The sequence below is a fragment of the Orcinus orca genome, chromosome 14, assembly GCF_937001465.1.
Source record: "Orcinus orca chromosome 14, mOrcOrc1.1, whole genome shotgun sequence".
NCBI classification, from domain to species: domain Eukaryota; kingdom Metazoa; phylum Chordata; class Mammalia; order Artiodactyla; family Delphinidae; genus Orcinus; species Orcinus orca.
The window spans coordinates 27,020,500-27,040,495 of NC_064572.1; the positions used below are offsets into that span (position 1 = coordinate 27,020,500).

A 19,996-nucleotide genomic window follows, 5' to 3' on the forward strand; every position below is an offset into this window, starting at 1 on the left:
GGCCAAGTGGGGAGCCTAGATTTCTACCCTGGCCTGGGGTTAGTGAAGTACCTCTCTCACTCCCCTCCAGGGTCGTGTCAGCAGAGACCAAGAGGGAAGCATGGACTCCACTCCCACTTGATGGTAACAAGGCACCACTCTCCCTCTCCACAGTGGAGACTGAGTGGAAAGCACAGATTTCAAGCCCTGCCCACTAGTTAGGCACCCTTCTCCATTCCATCCAGGATGGTCCTGGGCTTCTACCCCCACTTGGTATGAAGAGTCAGTGTCCACGTTCCCCTGCTGGTGTGGTTTCAGTAGAGGACTGCTAAAACATAAGATTTAAGTAAGATGCAGTCTCATAACATAGTTCCCAAAATGTCCAGAATGCAGTTGAAGAATACCTGTCATACCAAGACCCAGGAAAAATCAACAGATTCCAGGAAAAATCAACAGATGGCAACATGTCAGATAATTCAAGATGTTGGATTTAACTAATAAGAATTTTAAAGCAGCCACCATAAAAATGTTCCCATGACCAACTAAGAATATGCTTGAGGAACCCTCCTACACTGTTGGTGGGTATGTAAATTGGTAAAACCACTACGGAGAACAGTATGGAGGTTCCTTTAAAAACTAAAAATAGGGTTTCCCTGGTGGCGCAGTGGTTGAGAGTCCGCCTGCCGATGCAGGGGACACGGGTTCGTGCCCCGGTCTGGGAAGATCTCACATGCCGCGGAGTGGCTAGGCCTGTGAGCCATGGCCGCTGAGCCTGCGCGTCCGGAGCCTGTGCTCCGCAACGGGAGAGGCCACAACAGTGAGAGGCCCGCGTACCACAAAAACAACAACAACAACAAAAAAACCCTAAAAATAGAGCTACCATATGATCCTGCAATCCCACTCCTGGGTATATACCTGCAGAAAACAGTAATTGGAAAAGATACATGCACCCCAATTTACAGCAGCACTATTTACAATAGCCAAGACATGGAAGCAACCTAAATGTTCATCGACAGATGACTAAATACAGATGACTAAATGTGTTATATTTATACAATGGAATATCAATCAGCCATAAAATGCCATTTGCAGCAACACAGACGGACTTAGAGATTATCATAGTAAGTGAAGTAAGTCACACAGAGAAAGACAAATATCATATGATATCACTTACATGTAGAATCTAAAAAAAAATTAGATAAATGAACTTATTTACAAAACAGAAATAGAGCCACAGACATAGAAAACAAACTTATGGTTACCAGAGGGGAAAGGGGGAAGTTTGGGATTAACATATACACACTACTATATATAAAATAGATAACCAACAGGTCCCACTGCCTAGCACAGGGAAGTATACTCAATATTTTGTAATTACCTATAATAACCTATAAGGGAAAATAATCTGAAAAAATATATAGATGTACATATAACTGAATCACTTTGCTGTACCCCTGAAACTAACACAATATTGTAAATCACCTATAGTTCAACTAAAACAAGAAAACAAAAAACTCCCAAAATGTCATTTCCTCTACCTGGAAATTCCCTCTCCTGCCCAGATAGTGACTTAGACTCTTGGGTATCATTTAAAATACAGTTTATATTTTAACTCCTCTGAAAAAAAAAAGAATATGCTTGAAACAAATTCATGAATAGGAAGTTTTGAAAGGAAGAAAGGAAATTTTGGAAGGGAAGAAGAGTCAAACGGAAATCTTAGAACTGAAAAATAAAATAATCTCACTGTATGGTCTCAATAGGAGAATGAAGATGATGAGGAAAGAATGAATGAATTTCAAAACAGAACAACAGAGATTGCCTGATCTGAACAACAGAAAGAAAACTGACCGAAAAAAATATATATAGTGTCAGGGTCCTATGGGACTACTAAATAAAAAAGACCTAACATTCATGATATCAGAGTCCCAGAAGAAGAGAAGAAAGCAGGTGGAACTGAAAAAAAAATATCTGAAGAAATAATAGCTGAAATTTTTCCAAATTTGGCAAAGATAAGCGTAATGACCCAAGAAGCTGACCAAAGGCAAAAAAGGATAAATCCAAAGAAAGAATCTGGAGGGTAACTACAGGAACAATGATTCAAATGACAGTCTACCTTTCATCAGAAACTACGAAGACCAGGGCTTCCCTGGTGGCACAGTGGTTGAGAGTCCGCCTGCTGATGCAGGGGACACGGGTTCGTGCCCCGGTCTGGGAAGATCCCACATGCCGTGGAGCAGCTGGGCCCGTGAGCCATGGCCGCTGAGCCTGTGCATCCAGAGCCTGTGTTCCGCAACGGGAGAGGCCACAACAGTGAGAGGCCTGCGTACCGCCAAAAAAAAAAAAAAAAAAACTACGAAGACCAAAAGAAAGTGGCACAACACTTTTCAAATGCTGAAAGAAAAGAACTGTCAACTCAGAATTTTAAGGATATTCTGAAAATATCCTACAGAAATAAGGTGAAATCAAGACATTCTCAGATGAAAGAGAACTAAGGGAATTTGTTGCCAACAGACCTACCTTAGAAGAATGGCTAAATGAAGTTCTTCATACACAAAGAAGGAAACTTGGAGCATCAGGAATGAAGAAAGAACAATAGAGAGTTTTCTAAATTATGTTTAATGGTTGAAGCAGAAACTATCTCATTGTCTGATGTGGTTCTCAATATTACATAGAGGAAATATTTAAGCAAATTATATTGTAAAAAAGAGAACGTAAAAAGACCTAAGTGGAGGTAAGGCTTCCACACTTCCCTCGATATAGTAAAATGTTGATACCAGTGGTGAAAAGTTGCAGATATATGGTACAATGTCCAGAGTAAACACTTTAAAAAATCTATACAAAGAGATACACTAAAAAATACTATAGATAAATCAAAAGGGAATTCTAAATAATGTTCAAGTAACCCATGAGAAGACACGAAAAATCGAATGGAGGAATGAAAATACACAAAACAGCAGATTTAAGCTCTAACATATCAACAATTATACTAAATGTAAATAGGCTAAATACATCCTTAAAAGAGAGATTGGCAGAATGGATAAAAAACATGCACTATAGGAAACTTACTTCAAATATAATGATACACATTAGGCTGAAATTAAAAAGACAGAAAATGTAAACATTAATCTTTTGTTTACTACATGAAAACATTAATCAGAAGAAAGCAGGAGTGGCTATGTTAATATGAGATAAAATAGACTTCAGAGCAAATAAAACTACCAGAGACAAAAGGCACATTATATAATGATAAAAAGGTCAATTCACCAAGAAGACACAGCAATCCTAAATGTGTAGGCACCAAACAACAGAACTCAGAATACAAGAAGCAAAAACTGATAGAACTAAAAGTAGAAATATACATATCCACAATTATAGTTGGGATAGTTCAACAAATACTCTCTTGATAACTGATAGAACTACTAGACAGAAAATCATCAAGAATAGAAAAGAACTTAAAAACACCTCAATGGATTTAAAGGTAGCTTAGCAAGTTACACATCATACATGGTATGTGATCTTGTTAATGATCTGTTAAACATAATATTGGGTTGGCCAAAAAGTTCGTTCGGGGTTTTCTGGAACATCTTATGGAAAAACACGAATGAATTTTTTGGCCAACCCAATATATAACTCTTTATTTTCTATTGTTGTTTTGCTGTTTTCTTTAATAACAAAGTGGTACATATTTATTGGGGAAAAAATACTGATGTTTATAAAGTAAAAAGTAAAATACCCGTCAATTTACCATCACTCCCCTGAGATAACCATTTTCCAGAATCTGTATTCGTTAAACTCTTTTCTATGTATATGTAAATACACACATACACAGTTTTAATTTTATAAAAAATGGGATAATACTTAGCATACTGTCTGTAACTTACTTTTTTCAACTCAGTGACATATACTGACATCTTTCGTAGCTGGTAATATATAGATCTATCATATGAAGTACTAATAAAAATGTTTTCAGAAAATATCACTTTCTTTCATAACATAAGCTCCTTTGAGTTACAAAGGCCTATTATACTCAGTATCTAGAAACATAATGGCCGTCAGATTAATGCTGAACAACAGCAAAAAGAATAAAAGTCTCCTTGAGCAAGAAGACAGCAAGACAGTTGAAAGTACTCTATAAACAATAAAGGGAGCAAAAACATAAGTTTTATCACAATTATGCTTTCTAGGTTTTTTTTCTTTTTTTTTTTGGAAGGAGAACTCCACAACCTAGCCAGCATCATTAAATAAATAAAAATATAGGTTGTCTACCATTATGTGCAAAAAAATGGGGGGGGGTAAGAGGGGGAAATTATGTTAATACAAGTATTTATTTCCAAATATACTCACAGCTGTTTCTCCTTTTGGGAGATTTGTTTCTGCAGACTGTCGAATTTACTCTGGCATTCTTGTAGATATTTCTTGTCCTCATCTTCAGTGTCCATTTGCGCCTTCTCTGCTTGCTGCAATCTGGTGTAATTCAAATCAACTTTGGGTAAAACTGAGGCTAGAACTAGGGTGTAAAAGGGTGAAGAAGACAAATAAAAGAAAAATGGGGAAATAGAAACATTTCTAAATGAAAACAAAGTTTGGGGGAAAACTCACAAACTCAAACGTGAAAGAGCCACACAATGTCTAGAAATTGTTTTGTGATTTTTTTTTCAATATAACACATAATATACCCAGAATACTATCTTCAAATGTGCTTTATTTCTTGTTCATAATTAACAATGCAAAGCAATATAGCCTTTACCACTTATGTAAAGCATAATGTGTTAACTTTCAAAGTATAATACGTGTGTTACTGCCTTTTTACAAAACCATGAAAGTATAGTACTTATGTCTACACTAGGTGAAGAAGCCACATTGTTATATATTATGCTAGGATGTGTATGCTAGGAATCAAGTGTGCTACAAGGCCAAGAGCAAAGACCTGCAATTACTTCAAATAACAGCCAAGTCCTCCCTATAGAATCTTTATACATTTACTAAATTATGCCAATGTTTTTTGTGTGTGTGTATATGTGTTTTAAGATTCAAAAGAATTTATTACTAGTTGGCAACATTCTCTAGAGATCATTTTTGTTCCTCATCACTGAATTTTTAAAATTAGCTTAAAATGTGTATTTCTTTTTTTCTGCTTTTATTTGTAAGTCATTGCTTCTCCCTGTGCTTAGCTCCACTCCCTGCCTCCTATGGCCATCTAGGATTTCTTAGATTTAACGTCACTACTTTTATAAGAAAACATCTCCCAAGTATTCAAGGGACATTAAGTCCTTGTAGGGGATCAAAAGAGAAATTTCTATTCAACTAACCAAAAAAATTACCTCTTCTTTTCTTCCTTAAAACCATGCCAATGGCGCAACCCTCACACATTTCAAAAGTATAAAGGCCACTTCCAAAAAAAGAGAGTTAAGTGTAACATTCAAGTTATCTCTAAATTTAAATTTAAAATATTAAGATGGAGAGATGGGAGACCCAAGCTTTTCTCTAAGGGTACAGAAATGAAAATAAAAGTCAGAGTGAGGTAGGCCTTGAAGTTGTGCTATCACAGAAGAGGGCTAAGGGGAACTGGAAAATCAAGGAGCTAAAGCATAAGATGATGGCCAATCTGGGTTATAAACTATTTTAAAACATAGTAAAAAATCAGTAAAGGAGCTAGTAGGCAAAGAGTGGGCCAATGGGGAAAAAAGTCTGTGCCAACACATTGTGAAACCAAAGATTAACTTATTATTAAACAATTTTTATATTTTCCATCAAAAAGTAGCTAAAAAGATAAAACTGCATTCGAAAATTCTGACCTTCAAAGGGTCAATACTCAAATAAGCCCTTGTGCACAAGGTATGAGGAATTTTTGGAAATCCAAGTGCACCCACTCTGCTTTATGGCAGTGTATTACCACAGCAGCTGATCAATAAGTGTACAGGGTTCCTAATACCCTTTCACAATACATAATAGCATAAATTCTTTTTCAATTTAATATATTATAAAATTGTTGGTTCTCTTTTAGTCTGTTTGAATACAAGTGGTTTTCAGAAAGATATATCTTTGACCAGCTTGTACTGGTCCTGAGTGTCACTGCTGGCACATTTCACCAATGACATTGCAATTGTTCTAGTTTGAGTTAACAAATCATTGTCACTTCATAATGGAATGGACAGAAATCAAAAACAGAAAAAGGTAATAAAGATGTCCAAAATGTAAAAATGGGGATAAAGAAAACAAAAAAGAAAAAAGAAGAAAGAGGATGTCAATAAAAGAATATTCATGTCAATAAAGCATTAATAGTTATGTTTTTCATAAGTAGATTCAAAGAAAGCAATGATAAGACATATGTTGACACCAACATGACAGGTCAATGGAAATACATTACACTTTCCAACAATAAAAGTGAAAAATGCCAATATAAAACAATTCAATTTAAACAAAATTATTTCCTGGGTTAGGCTGAGGGTCCTAGCTCAAAGAAACACAACTAAACTGCCAACTCAGAAAGCTTGATTTCACATAAAGGGATGGTGAATGACAAGGGATATGACAATCAATATGCATGGAAATCAATCAGGGATAATTCCACCATGGATTTTGTTCGTTTTTCACTTTTTCGAGGTTTTTGTTTGTGTATTTGTTTTATGTAATACATTGAACCAAATGAAACTGCCGATATTAGGCCTTTCTAAAAAATCTACAAAATGGCAAGTTCAAATGAATCAGGCTAATATAAAGCAACTTGATTCCATGCAACAACCAAAACAAAAAAGGCAAAATTCTGCTGGGCTTTAAAAAAAATTCCTAATCTAAATTTTCCTAATGGTCTTTGTGGCAGGTGTCAGAGTTGAATAAAGAAAAGGGGGGTAAAGAAAGGAAAAAAGAAACTAAGACTGGAAATGCTGTACCTTTGTTCCAGCTGCCTCATGGCTGCAGTAATTTTATTGGTTTTTTCTTCTAGTCGGGCAATTATTTCATTTTTTTCTTTCAAATCAGCTTCAGAACCCTATGTAGAAAAACATAAAAGCTACAGTGGTTTTGATTTTTAAACCTGAATATCTATAAGCTTTGTATATCATTTTGCTATGGGATTGTTACTTTGAAATGAGCAGAGTTTATTTGTTGATTAAAATACTCCTAGATGCACCCCTATGTTCATAGCAGCACTATTCACAATAGCCAAGACATGGAAACAACCTAAATGTCCATCAACAGATGAATGGATAAGGAATATGTGGTACATATATACAATGGAATACTACTCAGCCATAAAAAAGAAAGAATGCCATTTGCAGCAACATGGATGCAACCAGAGATTATCATACTAAGTGAAGTAAGTCAGAAAGAGAAAGAGAAATACCATATTATATCGCTTATATGTGGCATATAAAATATGACACAAATGAAACTATCTACGAGACAAAAACAGACTCACATACAGAGAACAGACCTGTTGCTGCCGAGGGGGAGGGGGAGTGGGGGAGGGATAGACTGGGAGTTTGGGGTTAGTAGATGCAACATGTAACATACAGAATGGATAAACAACAAGGTCCTACTGTATAGCACAGGGAACTATGTTCAATATCCTGGGATAAACCATAATGAAAAAAATATAAAAAAGAATGTATATGTGTGTATAACTGAGTTACTTTGCTATACAGCAGAAATCAACACAACATTGTAAATCAACTATACTTCAATAAAAAATAAATTAAAAATAAACTAAAATACTCCTAGATATAAAGCAGTACTACTACAACTAGTCTTCATTTAAAATGTAATAAAGGGAGAATTCCCTGGTGGTCCAGTAGTTAAGACTCTGAGCTTTCACTGCCGAGGGTGCTGGTTCAGTCCTGGTCGGGAAACTAAGCTCCCACAAGCTGTGCAGCAAGGTCAAAAAAAAAAAAAAAGTAATAAAGGAAAAAAAACCTCAACCTTCAATATTTCCAGAAGATGACAGAATAAACTCGTGTAAAATATGCTATTTTTTCAAATTAAATTGTAAAGGGCTTTTGGCAACAAGTCTACTTAACAGCAATGTCACTTTATTAGAAAATTTGTAACAATTACAGTAAAGCATTTCAATCAAAATTAAATCTCTTAGGACTATACTGTGTAAAGAAGTTTACAAAAATGTCTTGCACATTTTGACTGAATTTTCCCAAAAGATTTAAGCTTCATCTGTTAATCTGTCAGCATTAAGAAACAAACTCAGGTAATTTTTTCGTTTGTTCTTTGACATTGCTACATTTCTTCAGCTTCCATTTAGGAGGTCACTGGTTTTTACTACAGACATGGCACAATTAAAATGGGCTCATAGGGCTTCCCCGGTGGCGCAGTGGTTGGGGGTCCGCCTGCCGGTGCGGGGGACGCAGGTTTGTGCCCCGGTCCGGGAGGATCCCACATGCCACGGAGCGGCTGGGCCCGTGAGCCATGGCCGCTGAGCCTGCGCGTCCAGAGCCTGTGCTCCACAACGGGAGAGGCCACAGCAGTGGGAGGCCCGCGTACCGCAAAAAAAAAAAAAAAAAAAAACGCTCATCTCTTAAAAACCGAATCTTTCATACAAACATTCATTTTCAATTTATTTTTTATTTATTTATTTTTTGGCTGCATCAGGTCTTAGTTGTGGCACACGGGATCTTTCGTTGCGGCACACGGGATCTTTCGTTGCAGCGCATGGGCTTCTCTCTAGTTGTGGGGTACAGGTTTTCTCTTCTCTAGCTGTGATGCGCAGGCTCCAGGGCGCATGGGCTCTGTAGTTTGCGGCATGCAGGCTCTCTAGTTGAGGCGCGTTAAGTCCAGTATTTGTGGCGCGAGGGCTTAGCTGCCCCACTGCATGTGGGAACCTAGTCCCCGACCAGGGACGGAACCGCATCCCCTGCATTGGAAGGTGGATTCTTTACCACTAGACCACCAGGGAAGTCCCTCATTTTCAATTTATATAACAAGAAGTTCCAAGAATTTAAGAACATTCCTTACCTGCAACTTTTGATACATCTCTATGTTAATTGCTTTAACTTCCTCTAGTTGTTGTCGAAGGCCTATCAGAGTATCTTGTTTCTCATGGATATCTTTCTCCAACAACTTCATGGCAAGTTCAATCTCATGTTTCATACTAACTTGTACCGCGAGCTCATTCTCCACATCCTGCAATTCAATACAGCCTCAATTCACACACTGCTTCAGGATGTCAAAGTCAGATACACAACAATTAATGACAACAAAAAACAGTTACTATTTATTATGCAGACTACTCCTTTTGAGTTATAAGCCCCACTATAGGGAATCAACTAGGCCCTATAAGAACATTCTAAACATTTTCAAATGCACGTTTTGTTAAATGAAAGCATTTTCCACATTGTATTAATTATCACTATTTTAATGGCTAGAGAATTATGTATTCTTATGCCTCATAAACTCAGTATTAATTTTCCTTAAACAAAGAAATGAAGTAGTCCATATCAGTAAAGGCCAAAGATAAATCAAAAATCCCATTTCACAAACAGTTTTAATTTCTTCTCTTCAAGAATTTTACATCAGAAGGATCCTAACATTAAAGACAAAAAGCAAAAGGGATGGAAAGGCTGGCAATACTCTCTTCTTGACCTGGGTTGGTTACACAGGTATTTATGTTATTATCCATCAAGCTACATATTTGTATTTTTCTGTCAGTATTTCATAATTTAGAAAGGTTAAAAAATAAGTTAATTTTAAATATGACTTTACTATTTGAATATTGGTATCTGAATACATCATTCTATTCTATTTTTTGTAATGCTGGTCACAATATACTCATTTCACAAACACAGACTGTAACATAGTTTAAAAACACTGTTTAAAAAACACTGACACAATGGGATTTTAAAGAATTTGAAGGGACTAAGGGGATCAGATTGCTATCCTACACCAAGGAAGATAAGGCTGATAGTGATTTTAGGTGGTGCTTAAGGGTAAACTATCATTTTTTCTAACGTAACTGTAATGTAACCTACTTGTCTTAACTGAGATTCATCTCGAAGCTGCCTTCTGGCTTCATTGTACATTTCATCTAGCCCCTGCCTAGAATGCTTATATGTTTGAAGCTCAGTTTCCACATCTACTTTGGTAACCTAGGAAGAAAACATAAAACTTTTAATTCTATAATCACTACTATTAATACAGCACAGATATATCCAGTCTATGCAAAAGTCTCCAAAATCAATCTATACTTACTTCTAGGTGCTGCTGTGTTTTCATTAAAATCAATTTATTTTCACTTCGTAATTGATGATTTTCTTCTTGGAGTTTAATGATATTATTCTTTGCTATTGCTAACTAAAAATAAAACAGGGGCAAGAAAAAAAGATTTTAAACATCTGTATTTATACTTGCTTTACAGGTTATGTTCATGACTATAACAATAGAAAATAAAATTCGAAAACTTGTAAAATATCTCTCACATCTACAGAAATTTTCATAAGAAAAATGTGCTCCTATTATCCCAAGATACCAATTAAAGGAATTATACTCTTATTTCTATTTTCTTTTGTTAACCTGTCAAATCGTATGTTAGTAGAAACATATTGCTTATCTGATTTATAATATGTCCTGAATACAAAGTGCATGAGTAAGCTTATGAAGAATTATATGGTAAACAGTAAGACTGTAAAGACTTGTGTAAAGGCAAAAACATCTATAAGGGAAGTTCTGCTATTATTGAAAATGTAACACAGACATTCATGATAATCAAATAGGACACCCTTGTGAAATCTGGGCATGCTGAGTGACTGACGATCACAAATATGAGAGAGCTCTCACCCTCAGAGTTAAATATGAATGACTAAGTGACTTGGCTCTGAAGCCTAGAATGAAAAGAGGGATTCTAGGAAAGGAAAGCAGGAACTACTCCCCAATGTTGGCTTGCAAATAAATTTCTGAACACTTGGTCAGAAAGGCAACTCGAACTTCACAGTGCGCCTATTATGGTCAAGAGGCACAAACTAGTGAGGAGCTCTCTCTAATGGTCCCAATCTATCAAACTATCAAATGGTCCTAAACTATCAAAATGAAAATGCAGTCATGCAAACAGTCATGTGCTTCCTGGTTTGGGAAAATTAAGCCAATTCTAAAAGAAATATGAATTTTAATTAACATGTAAAGTAGGGTTCATAGCACTAATAACAGATATCTTCCTCTAGCCTAAATAATTCTGAAAATGGAAAGCAATAATTCTTTTTAATTTATTTATTTATTTAATTTTTATTATTTATTTTTGGCTGCATTGGGTCTTCATTGCTGTGCGGGCTTCCTCTAGTTGCAGCGAGTGGGGGCTACTCTTTGTTGCGGTGCGCGGGCTTCTCACTGCTGTGGCTTCTCTTGATGCAGAGGACGGGCTCTAGGCTCATGGGCTCTAGAGCACAGGCTCAGTAGTTGTGGCGCATGGGCTTAGTTGCTCCGTGGCATGTGGGATTTTCCTGGACCAGGGCTTGACCCCGTGTCCCCTGCATGGCAGGCAGATTCTTAACCAATGAGCCACCAAGGAAGTCCGGAAAGCAATAATTCTATGGTTAGATAGATTAAAAAAAAACAAAACAAAAAAAACACAACTTATCTCAAAAGCAACTTTATAAATAGTATTAAAAAGAGATCTGAGGGAGTTCCCTGGTGGCCTAGAGGTTAGGATTTGGCACTGTCACGGCTGTGGCCCAGGTTCGATCCCTGGCTGGGGAACTGAGATCCCACAAGCTGTGCGGCATGGCCAAAATATTTTTTTTGAAGTTTTTAAAAAAATTTTTTAAAAAAAGAGAGCTGGGGTAAATTTCTGGTTCTGCAACCACCAGACAACTACTTCGACAATGCAGGAAACCAGAGCACATGGGATGAGTTTTACACATGGGAGTGTGGAGAAAGGGCGTACATGATCATGGACTGATGCTTGTAAGGAAAAGTAATCTGAATAGGAGAACACGAAGGACAGGATCATTTTAATGGTAATTCCTAACTATAGGTGGTACAGGTCATCCAGATTAAAAAATGAGACTCATGGCTTATTTATAGAAGAGTTGTATGCATTTCGTCTTTAGGGCTCATTTCTAGAAGCTGAGTATCTCAAACAATTCACAGATTCACCTAAGAATTTGCCGGAGAATACATGGTTTCTTTAGAACTTATGATCATCAATTACAACTACACTATAAGTATTCCATCATAATGATGAAAATGTGTTTTTGTGTGTGTGCACGCTTAATGCATTCATACTTAAAATGGAAAAGGATCACCAATACTAGGTCCATGAAAGGCAATTATCCATGGCTAGGTGACAATACCTCTTCAATCAGCTTAGTATTTGACTTTTCTAAAGAGTCAACTCTTGAATGGAGACTGCTGACTGTGCTGCTGAAATTAATAAAGAAAAAACTCATTCAGAATCACACAAACTCACAAAGGCAAGAAAAAGTATGTTATCCTGGACTCATCATGTTGACTGACATGCACCAACTGCCCTGTCTGAATTTTTGATTTTGGGAAATTTCATTAAGTTGGAGAACTTGATCTGACTAACAGAGCAATAAAATCTGTAGCAAAAGAATAAAATTTTCCATTAAAATTCCATTTGGTGCTGCTCATTATATTTTGCTGTCTTCTTAGGGTCCTTCTTACATTTAACTTATAACATTTAGGAATTAAAATTCCACACAAAGATTACTAAATATTGTTAAAACTAAATTCAAAATTATTTTAAATTTAGGATGAATTTTAAATGTCCACTTTATAATTAAGTGGCTTAATGAAGCTTGTAAATAGTGGTCTTCAACACAAGCTCCATCTGTTCACCCTCTCCACTTTCATAATAACTTAAAGACCTCCAAACTCACCCATGGTTTGGGAAATGTGAATATGAGACACCCAGCATCAGGTATCCAATCAGCCTGCAGCTAAGCAATCACCCGTCTTTCAAGGATAGAGTCAAAAGTCAGGTTACAGTATATGAACAAATTTGTTCTGTGCATTTTTACTTAAATCGATCAAGATTGGACATTATTGTACATTTTACTGAGTCATTTTTCAAGGCCTGCTTGATTCTACCATCTCAAACTTTCTCTAATAAAATGAAATATGCTGTATACGTTGCAGTAAAATCTATAATAGATTCAACAAATTTTACACTAGCCTAAGAAATAAGTAATGGCATATTAGTTTAACTGATGAAACAAGAAAAATGTTTTTCTACTCATATTAAATCATTTTTAAAATACAATCATTCTTAGGTAAACAACTTGAATTTTTCACAAACAGCACAAGGGTATCCTGATGGTGATATGTAATAAGTACAGGACTAGGAGATGGAAGACCAAGTTTATAGTCCCTGCTTTTCTACTTTGTAACTGTGTCACCTTCAAAGTTGTAAAACCTTTCTGAGCTTCAGTTTCCTTATCTATAAAATCAGACAATGATATGTGCCCTACTTTTATGTGAGAATCAGTAAGATAATAATCAAAAAGCACTTTTAAAAACAATAAACCCTCAACAGTTTTTTTCTTTAAGTGAAGGATAATAAGTGAGTTCTATTTTTTCTATTTTCTATACTTTTGAAATATTCTAAATGTACAAGAACTACTTTCTAAAGAGACAAACAATAAAAAAATTAATACATAAAATATACAAAAGTAAGGTACCAATATTGCTGTAACTGAATAATACACATAATTGAAAAGGGAATGAGAAAGCTCTTCTGAACTGAATGAAATAAACTCTAAAGATAAACAGTTGAGTAAGAATAGTAAAGTACAGACTAGTGTAAAAAGTATGCTACCTTATGTATCTCTGGAGGCATACACAAGAACCTAGTGTATTAATTACTCCCAAAGAGGGAAACCAGATGGTTGGAGATCAGGGAAGAGGGAAATTTTTCATTTTATGTTCCTTTTGAAGTTCGAACTATGTGAATATATTACCTATTCCCAAATAGTGAGTAAAAATTTAAAAGTAAATAAATAAGCAGTACAAGGTTGCATTCAGATATACAATCTCAGAAATACAAATTACAAAATACATATATATATGCATATATTTCCTATATCAATTATTAAAACTCCATGATGAAAAAAGAAAAGACACTGATATAAGATCTTTCTTCTCTCTCCAACTTCAGAGAGAAAGTAAGAGTTACAACTTATTAGTTTCTTTTTCTAAAATGGGAAAATGTTTAACTGTATTTTCGGATTGTAATGCATGTTTATTGAGTGAAACTCAGAAAATACATAAAAGTATAAAGAAATTTTAAAATTATTCATAATATCACCCAGAGATAGCCATTTTTGAATTATTCATCTTAGTTAATGAGAACAGTCTGTTTCTAACAATGTAGTAAATATTATTCACTATACCTGTGCTATCTGGTATGGCAGCCATAAGCCACATGTGGCTTCTCTGAATTGAAATGTGCTGTAAGTGTAAAATGCACATTGAATTTTGAAAACAGTACAACAAAATATATAAAATATCTCATATTTCATGTTTATTTTTTTAATGTGGTTACTAGATATTTTAAATTACCTTTGTGACTCACATTATATTTCTACTAGACAGAACTATACTATACTATTTTACACACAAGATCTCAGAAATTCTTCCCATATAGAGTATTCACTAACAGCTTCAATGACCAGGTGACATTGGAAGGAGAAAACTTCCACCATGGAAGATGACAGTCACACTGACACGTGAAGTCCTTTGAAGTAGGAAAAATGAATTTTTTTTTTTTTTTTTTGCGATGTGTGGGCCTCTCACTGTTGTGGCCTCTCCCATTGCGGAGCACAGGCTCCGGACGCACAGGCTCAGCGGCCATGGCTCACGGGCCCAGCCGCTCCGTGGCATGTGGGATCTTCCCAGACCAGGGCACGAACCCGTGTCCCCTGCATCGGCAGGCGGACTCTCAACCACTGCGCCACCAGGGAAGCCCGGAAAAATGAATTTTTGAACCACCAAAATGATATAAACTTTCACCCTATCTAGCCTTTTTTTCTCAAGGGTAGAGGAATAAGTCTGAAATTCTATTTTTAAATGTCTCTGAAGATTCTATTTAAAAATATGACTCTCATTTTCTGCTGAAAATCAGTTATTTCCAATAATTCTCTGTATTCTCAATTTCCATTCACTCTCTATCCCCTCAACCCCTTTTCAAAGATGCTTAGAAAAAAGGAATAGGGTTAAGATGACCTGAAGGGGGGGAAAAAAAAAACCTAAGACAACATCCAAAATGTACTAAGTATCCATGTGTCCATAATACTTACTTCAGTTGTCTATTTAATTCTTCAACATAATTCTTCTGGTCTAATATGGCAGCAATTTGAACATTCCTAGAGGAGGGGAAAAAGCAGCTTTGTGCTAACTGGAAAGGTATTTACTGGGTGACCAAAAAAAAAAAACCCCATAAAAGATCTAAATTATCTAAAATTGTGTTAAACCATAATGGTAAAACAACGTTATCTTGCCTTTAAAATAAAATCCAAGAATCTTTATAATCATATAGCAGCAAGCTGTGTACTAAATAACTATAACTTTTGTTAAATAAATTACTTGCTAATATTAAACAATACCATTAGTACGTTTTTAAATACTTTTGCATTTATTTATTTAATTCATTAATTTTTTTTTTTTGCGGTACGCGGGCCTCTCACTGTTGTGGCCTCTCCCGCTGTGGAGCACAGGCTCCAGACGCGCAGGCTCAGCGGCCATGGCTCACGGGCCTAGCCGCTCCGCGGCATGTGGGATCTTCCCGGACCGGGGCACGAACCCGTGTCCCCTGCATCGGCAGGCGGACTCTCAACCACTGTGCCACCAGGGAAGCCCCATTTATTTTTTTAAGAAATATATTTGACATATAACATTGTGTAAATTTAAGGGGTACAACATGTTAATATGATACATTTAATATTGTGAAATGATTACCGTTATGTCTTAAAATAAACCAGCATTTGTAAGCTTATGAATAATAAGCTTTCATTTCTTTTTATCACAGAAACAGAGCTGACTATTAAAATGGGTCTCCGGGGAATTCCCTGGCAGTCCAGTGGTTAGGACTCCATGCTCTCAGTAACAAAGGCCCAGGTTCGATCCCTGGTCGGGGAACTAAAATCCCATAAGACATGCAGAACAACCAAAAAATAAAGAAAGAAAAAAGAAAATGGGTCTCTGAACTACTGGTATGACCAGAAGTCATACTTCAGATTAAAACCTCCTTCTAAGTGATTTTTGCTTTGTAAACCTAGTAAATGGAAGTGAAAACAAAACAAAGCAGGAACTACACAGAAAAAAAGGAAATAAAAACCACATTGCAAATAGATGGACCTCATACTGATCTGTAAAGAGCTACATATAAAATACAACATGTGAAATAACTTATGAAAATCATACCTTTCTTTATTTCCAATATCTTCTTCATTCTTTAAATACATGGAAAAATCAATCACTCCAACCTAAAGTAAATAAAGTTATTCTTATTTAGAGGGTGGAAATTCTAGAAGTACCTTTAACATACAACTGACTTTCATCCCTAATTTTTTTCTAGTGTTTAACAGCACTGTTTACAACTTAGAGTAATACCTGGATCAAAGAGGAACAGTACAAACTGAAAACACTCTGCATTTGGCACTAGTCATTCTCACTTACTTGTGAGTCTAAATCCTCTCCCTTTACACACAGATTAGCGTCTATCACATTCAGGCCAACCAGCAGCCCAACAATTACTGCTCCTTCTTCTTCCATCATTAGTGCATGATACTCATAGAATTCACTGTGAAAATTAAAATAATAAAAATCTTACATTACAAATTTATTTTGAAAACTAAGTTTTAAAATCTCAATACCGTATTACAAGAATGGAACCAATATAAATTAGGTAACTTGAAATTAGCCTTTCTATATGCAAATAACTTAAAATTTTTGAGATTTAAATGTCTATAAAGAAAACGTAAAAGAAACGGACTGAAGGAGATAAAAGAGGAAAAGGAATTTTGAGAGAGAGAAAAGAGAAGCAAACAGAGATTTAAAAAAAAAAAGGGAGCAGCATTGAGCCCTGGAATGTTTGTGACTCTCAAAAGATACAGTGACTGCTGCTGATCTGATTACGATACTTTTTAGTACAGTTGAATTTTCATCCCAGGACTTATTAAGACGCTTAGGATAAAGACTAATGTGGGGAAATGAACATAAGAAACATTTCAAGTCCATTTTCTAGTCAATGCATTTGGTATATCTATTGCAAGTGCTCTTAATAGATAAGCATTAAAGATATTTATGGATATCTAGATCCCAAAAAATGTTCAAACAAGAGACTTGTGAAAGAAATAGGACAGCCTAAAAACTAAGACTTGACAACTAATACTCAGAAAACTATTTATCACTGTCTCATGCCTTCCTCAAGAAGTCCCATGTATATTACTTAATCACCTTAATTAACCTTCAGAATATCGTTGAGAAATTGAAGGCGTTTAAAGCATGGTCATTCTCATTTAACAAATGGGAAAACCAAGATGTACAACTGGAGTCACAAGTAAAATAAAAAACGACCAGGGACTTCCCTGGTGGTCCAGTGGTAAAGAATCCACCTTCCAGTACAGGGGATGAGGGTTTGATCCCTGGTTGGGGAACTAAGATCCCACGTGCCAAGGGGCAACTAAGCCCACAAGCCACAACTACTAAGCCCGTGTGCCTCAACTAGAGAGCCCACGTGCTGCAAACTACACAGCCCACGTGCTCTGGAGCCTGCACACCACAACTACAGAGCCCACGTGCCATAACTACAGAGAGAAAACCCACACGCCACAACTAGAAAGAAGCCCGCACTGAATAGCCTTAGCACCGCAATAAAAAAGATCCTTCATTCCACAACAAAGACCCGATGGAGCCAAAACTAAAAATAAATTTAAAAGAAGAAAACATTAAAAAAAAAAAAGACCAGATTCTCCAAAATATCACAGAGGCACTCTAAGAGAACAAGGGCGAAGAGAGGGGCTGCCATGGGCCCACTCCCTTTGAGAACTGATATCCTTGCTTTGAAAGTCTGTCTTAAACATTTGGCCTTCAATTTAAACTGACAGTTTAAAAAGCGCCCACAATACAATCAAACCAGTAGTTTGGACATTCAAGATCTAAAAAGAAACCTCCTGAATTAAAGCCTCAAATTCCAATACAAATTTTTATTCATAGAATTAACTAATTTAGGAAAAAATTAAAACTTAGAAATACGACATATAAATTTCCACCTTGTCAGCCAATAAAAATCTTACAGTATTCATTTTTTAGGCTAGTTTCCATGTTATGTCTCCACTATGCTTCTCTATCTCATTTTGCTCCTCCTTTTATTTTATGCCATCGTAATGTATTTTACATATCCTTTCATACTATATCTTCAACCATTTTTGGGAAACAGGATATAAGTGAAATAAAAAATGAAAATGAACATGATTTAATGGTAGTACCTCAAGAGATCCCTTTGAATAATTAAGCAACGCAGGTAGTCAGCCATTTTTTTTTGCATGAGGGCTAATCGAAGCCACGCTCTTGCACGACCCAGGGGGGTCCTGAAAAGCAAAACCCAACAGTCAGAAAAGAGCCCCAGCCCAAATATTATAGACTACATCTTCTATCTTTGTTGAAGTACACATTAATAGAGAAAAAAGCAATTTATCATGGTTTTATCTTAGTTTCTAGAGTTTCAAGCTGACTTAGTTTCAAGTCAGCTCTTTGAGCATGCAAACCAATCCCTGGGAGCTTTTTAAGTCTCTAAGATAAATCTGCGCCTACAGGACATCTAGGTACCATTTTATGTCTTGGAAAAAATGACTCTCTAAATAGTGAGGATAATTCCACAAGAAATATTTTATCAGAATAGGCTTAGCCCTCTAAATATGATTATGCAAAATGCATCAATAAAGGCAATATAATGCTCTCAAAAAATAACTGATATTATATCTGAATTTTAAAAATCATGACAAAGCTAAGAAGGTATCTAGATGCTAATTAATTAGAAAGAATCACTGCTTGCTATTTTTCAAATGTTTCTTTTATCCAGTTGTCGTTTAAAACATTAAATCTCCTCTTTAACGTGGAGGCCTGATGGGAACAGAACTTTTAAAACAACAAATTTGTCTGAAAGGCTGTGGACCAGGCCATTTTTGCTGGCTATAAGCGGTGTCTCTGGGACAGAGGGAGTACACAGCTCTTCTTAAAACTGAAGGTATCCTGCAACCTTACCAAATACGTTGATTAGTTCTAGTAGTTTTCTGGTGGCATCTTTAGGATTTTCTATGTATAGTATCATGTCATCAGCAAACAGTGACAGTTTTACTTCTTCTTTTCCATTTGTATTCCTTTTATATCTTTTCCTTCTCTGATTGCTGTGGCTAGGACTTCCAATACTACATTGAATAATAGTGGTGAGAGTGGACATCCTTGTCTTGTTACTGATCTTAGAGGAAATGCTTTCAGCTTTTCACCACTGAGAATGATGTTTACTGTGGGTTTGTCGTATATGGTTTTTATTATGTTGAGGTAGGTTCCGTCTATGCCCGCTTTCTGGAGAGTTTTTATCATAAATGGGTGTTGAATTCTGTCAGAAGCTTTTTCTGCATCTATTGAGATGATCTTATGGTTAACAACGAAAGATCAGAAAGAGAAATTATGGAAACAATAAGAGAATAAAATACCTAGGAATAAACCTACCTAAGGAGGCAAAAGACCTGTACTCAGAAAACTATAAAACACTGATGAAAGAAAACAAAGATAACATAAACAGATGGAGAGATATACCATTCTGCTAGATTGGAAGAATCAATATTGTGAAAATGACTATACCACCCAAAGCAATCTACAGGTTCAATGCAATCCCTATCAAATTACCAATGGCATTTTTCACAGAACTAGAACAAAAAATTTTACAACTTGTATGGAAACACAAAAGACCCCGAATAGCCAAAGCAATCTTGAGAAAGAAAAATGGAGCTGGAGGAATCAAGCTCCCTGACTTCAGACTATACTACAAAGCTACAGTAAT

General features: G+C 35.9%; 1 protein-coding gene across 11 annotated transcripts in view; it reads right to left on the reverse strand.

The window, feature by feature from the left end:
* RUFY2 (RUN and FYVE domain containing 2) overlaps positions 1-19,996 on the reverse strand; it is a 74,891-nt gene that overhangs the window by 45,300 nt on the left and 9,595 nt on the right. For 6 of the 11 annotated variants that reach the window (XR_007471391.1, XM_049697185.1, XM_049697184.1 and 3 more), the window contains 10 exons: positions 18,423-18,524; positions 16,612-16,735; positions 16,357-16,418; positions 15,234-15,299; positions 12,267-12,336; positions 10,174-10,275; positions 9,954-10,070; positions 8,941-9,108; positions 6,870-6,967; positions 4,324-4,443 (listed from right to left, as the gene is read on the reverse strand). Coding sequence is in view for 10 of the 11 variants with exons in the window: in XM_049697185.1 (XP_049553142.1) it covers positions 4,324-4,443; positions 6,870-6,967; positions 8,941-9,108; positions 9,954-10,070; positions 10,174-10,275; positions 12,267-12,336; positions 15,234-15,299; positions 16,357-16,418; positions 16,612-16,735; positions 18,423-18,524 (1,029 nt within the window). In the remaining variant the exon portion in view is untranslated. Of the gene's footprint in view, positions 1-4,323; positions 6,115-6,869; positions 6,968-8,940; positions 9,109-9,953; positions 10,071-10,173; positions 10,276-12,266; positions 12,337-15,233; positions 15,300-16,356; positions 16,419-16,611; positions 16,736-18,422; positions 18,525-19,996 lie in introns of those variants that run through there. The other 5 variants (XM_049697180.1, XM_049697188.1, XM_049697187.1 and 2 more) reach the window with 5 other exon arrangements.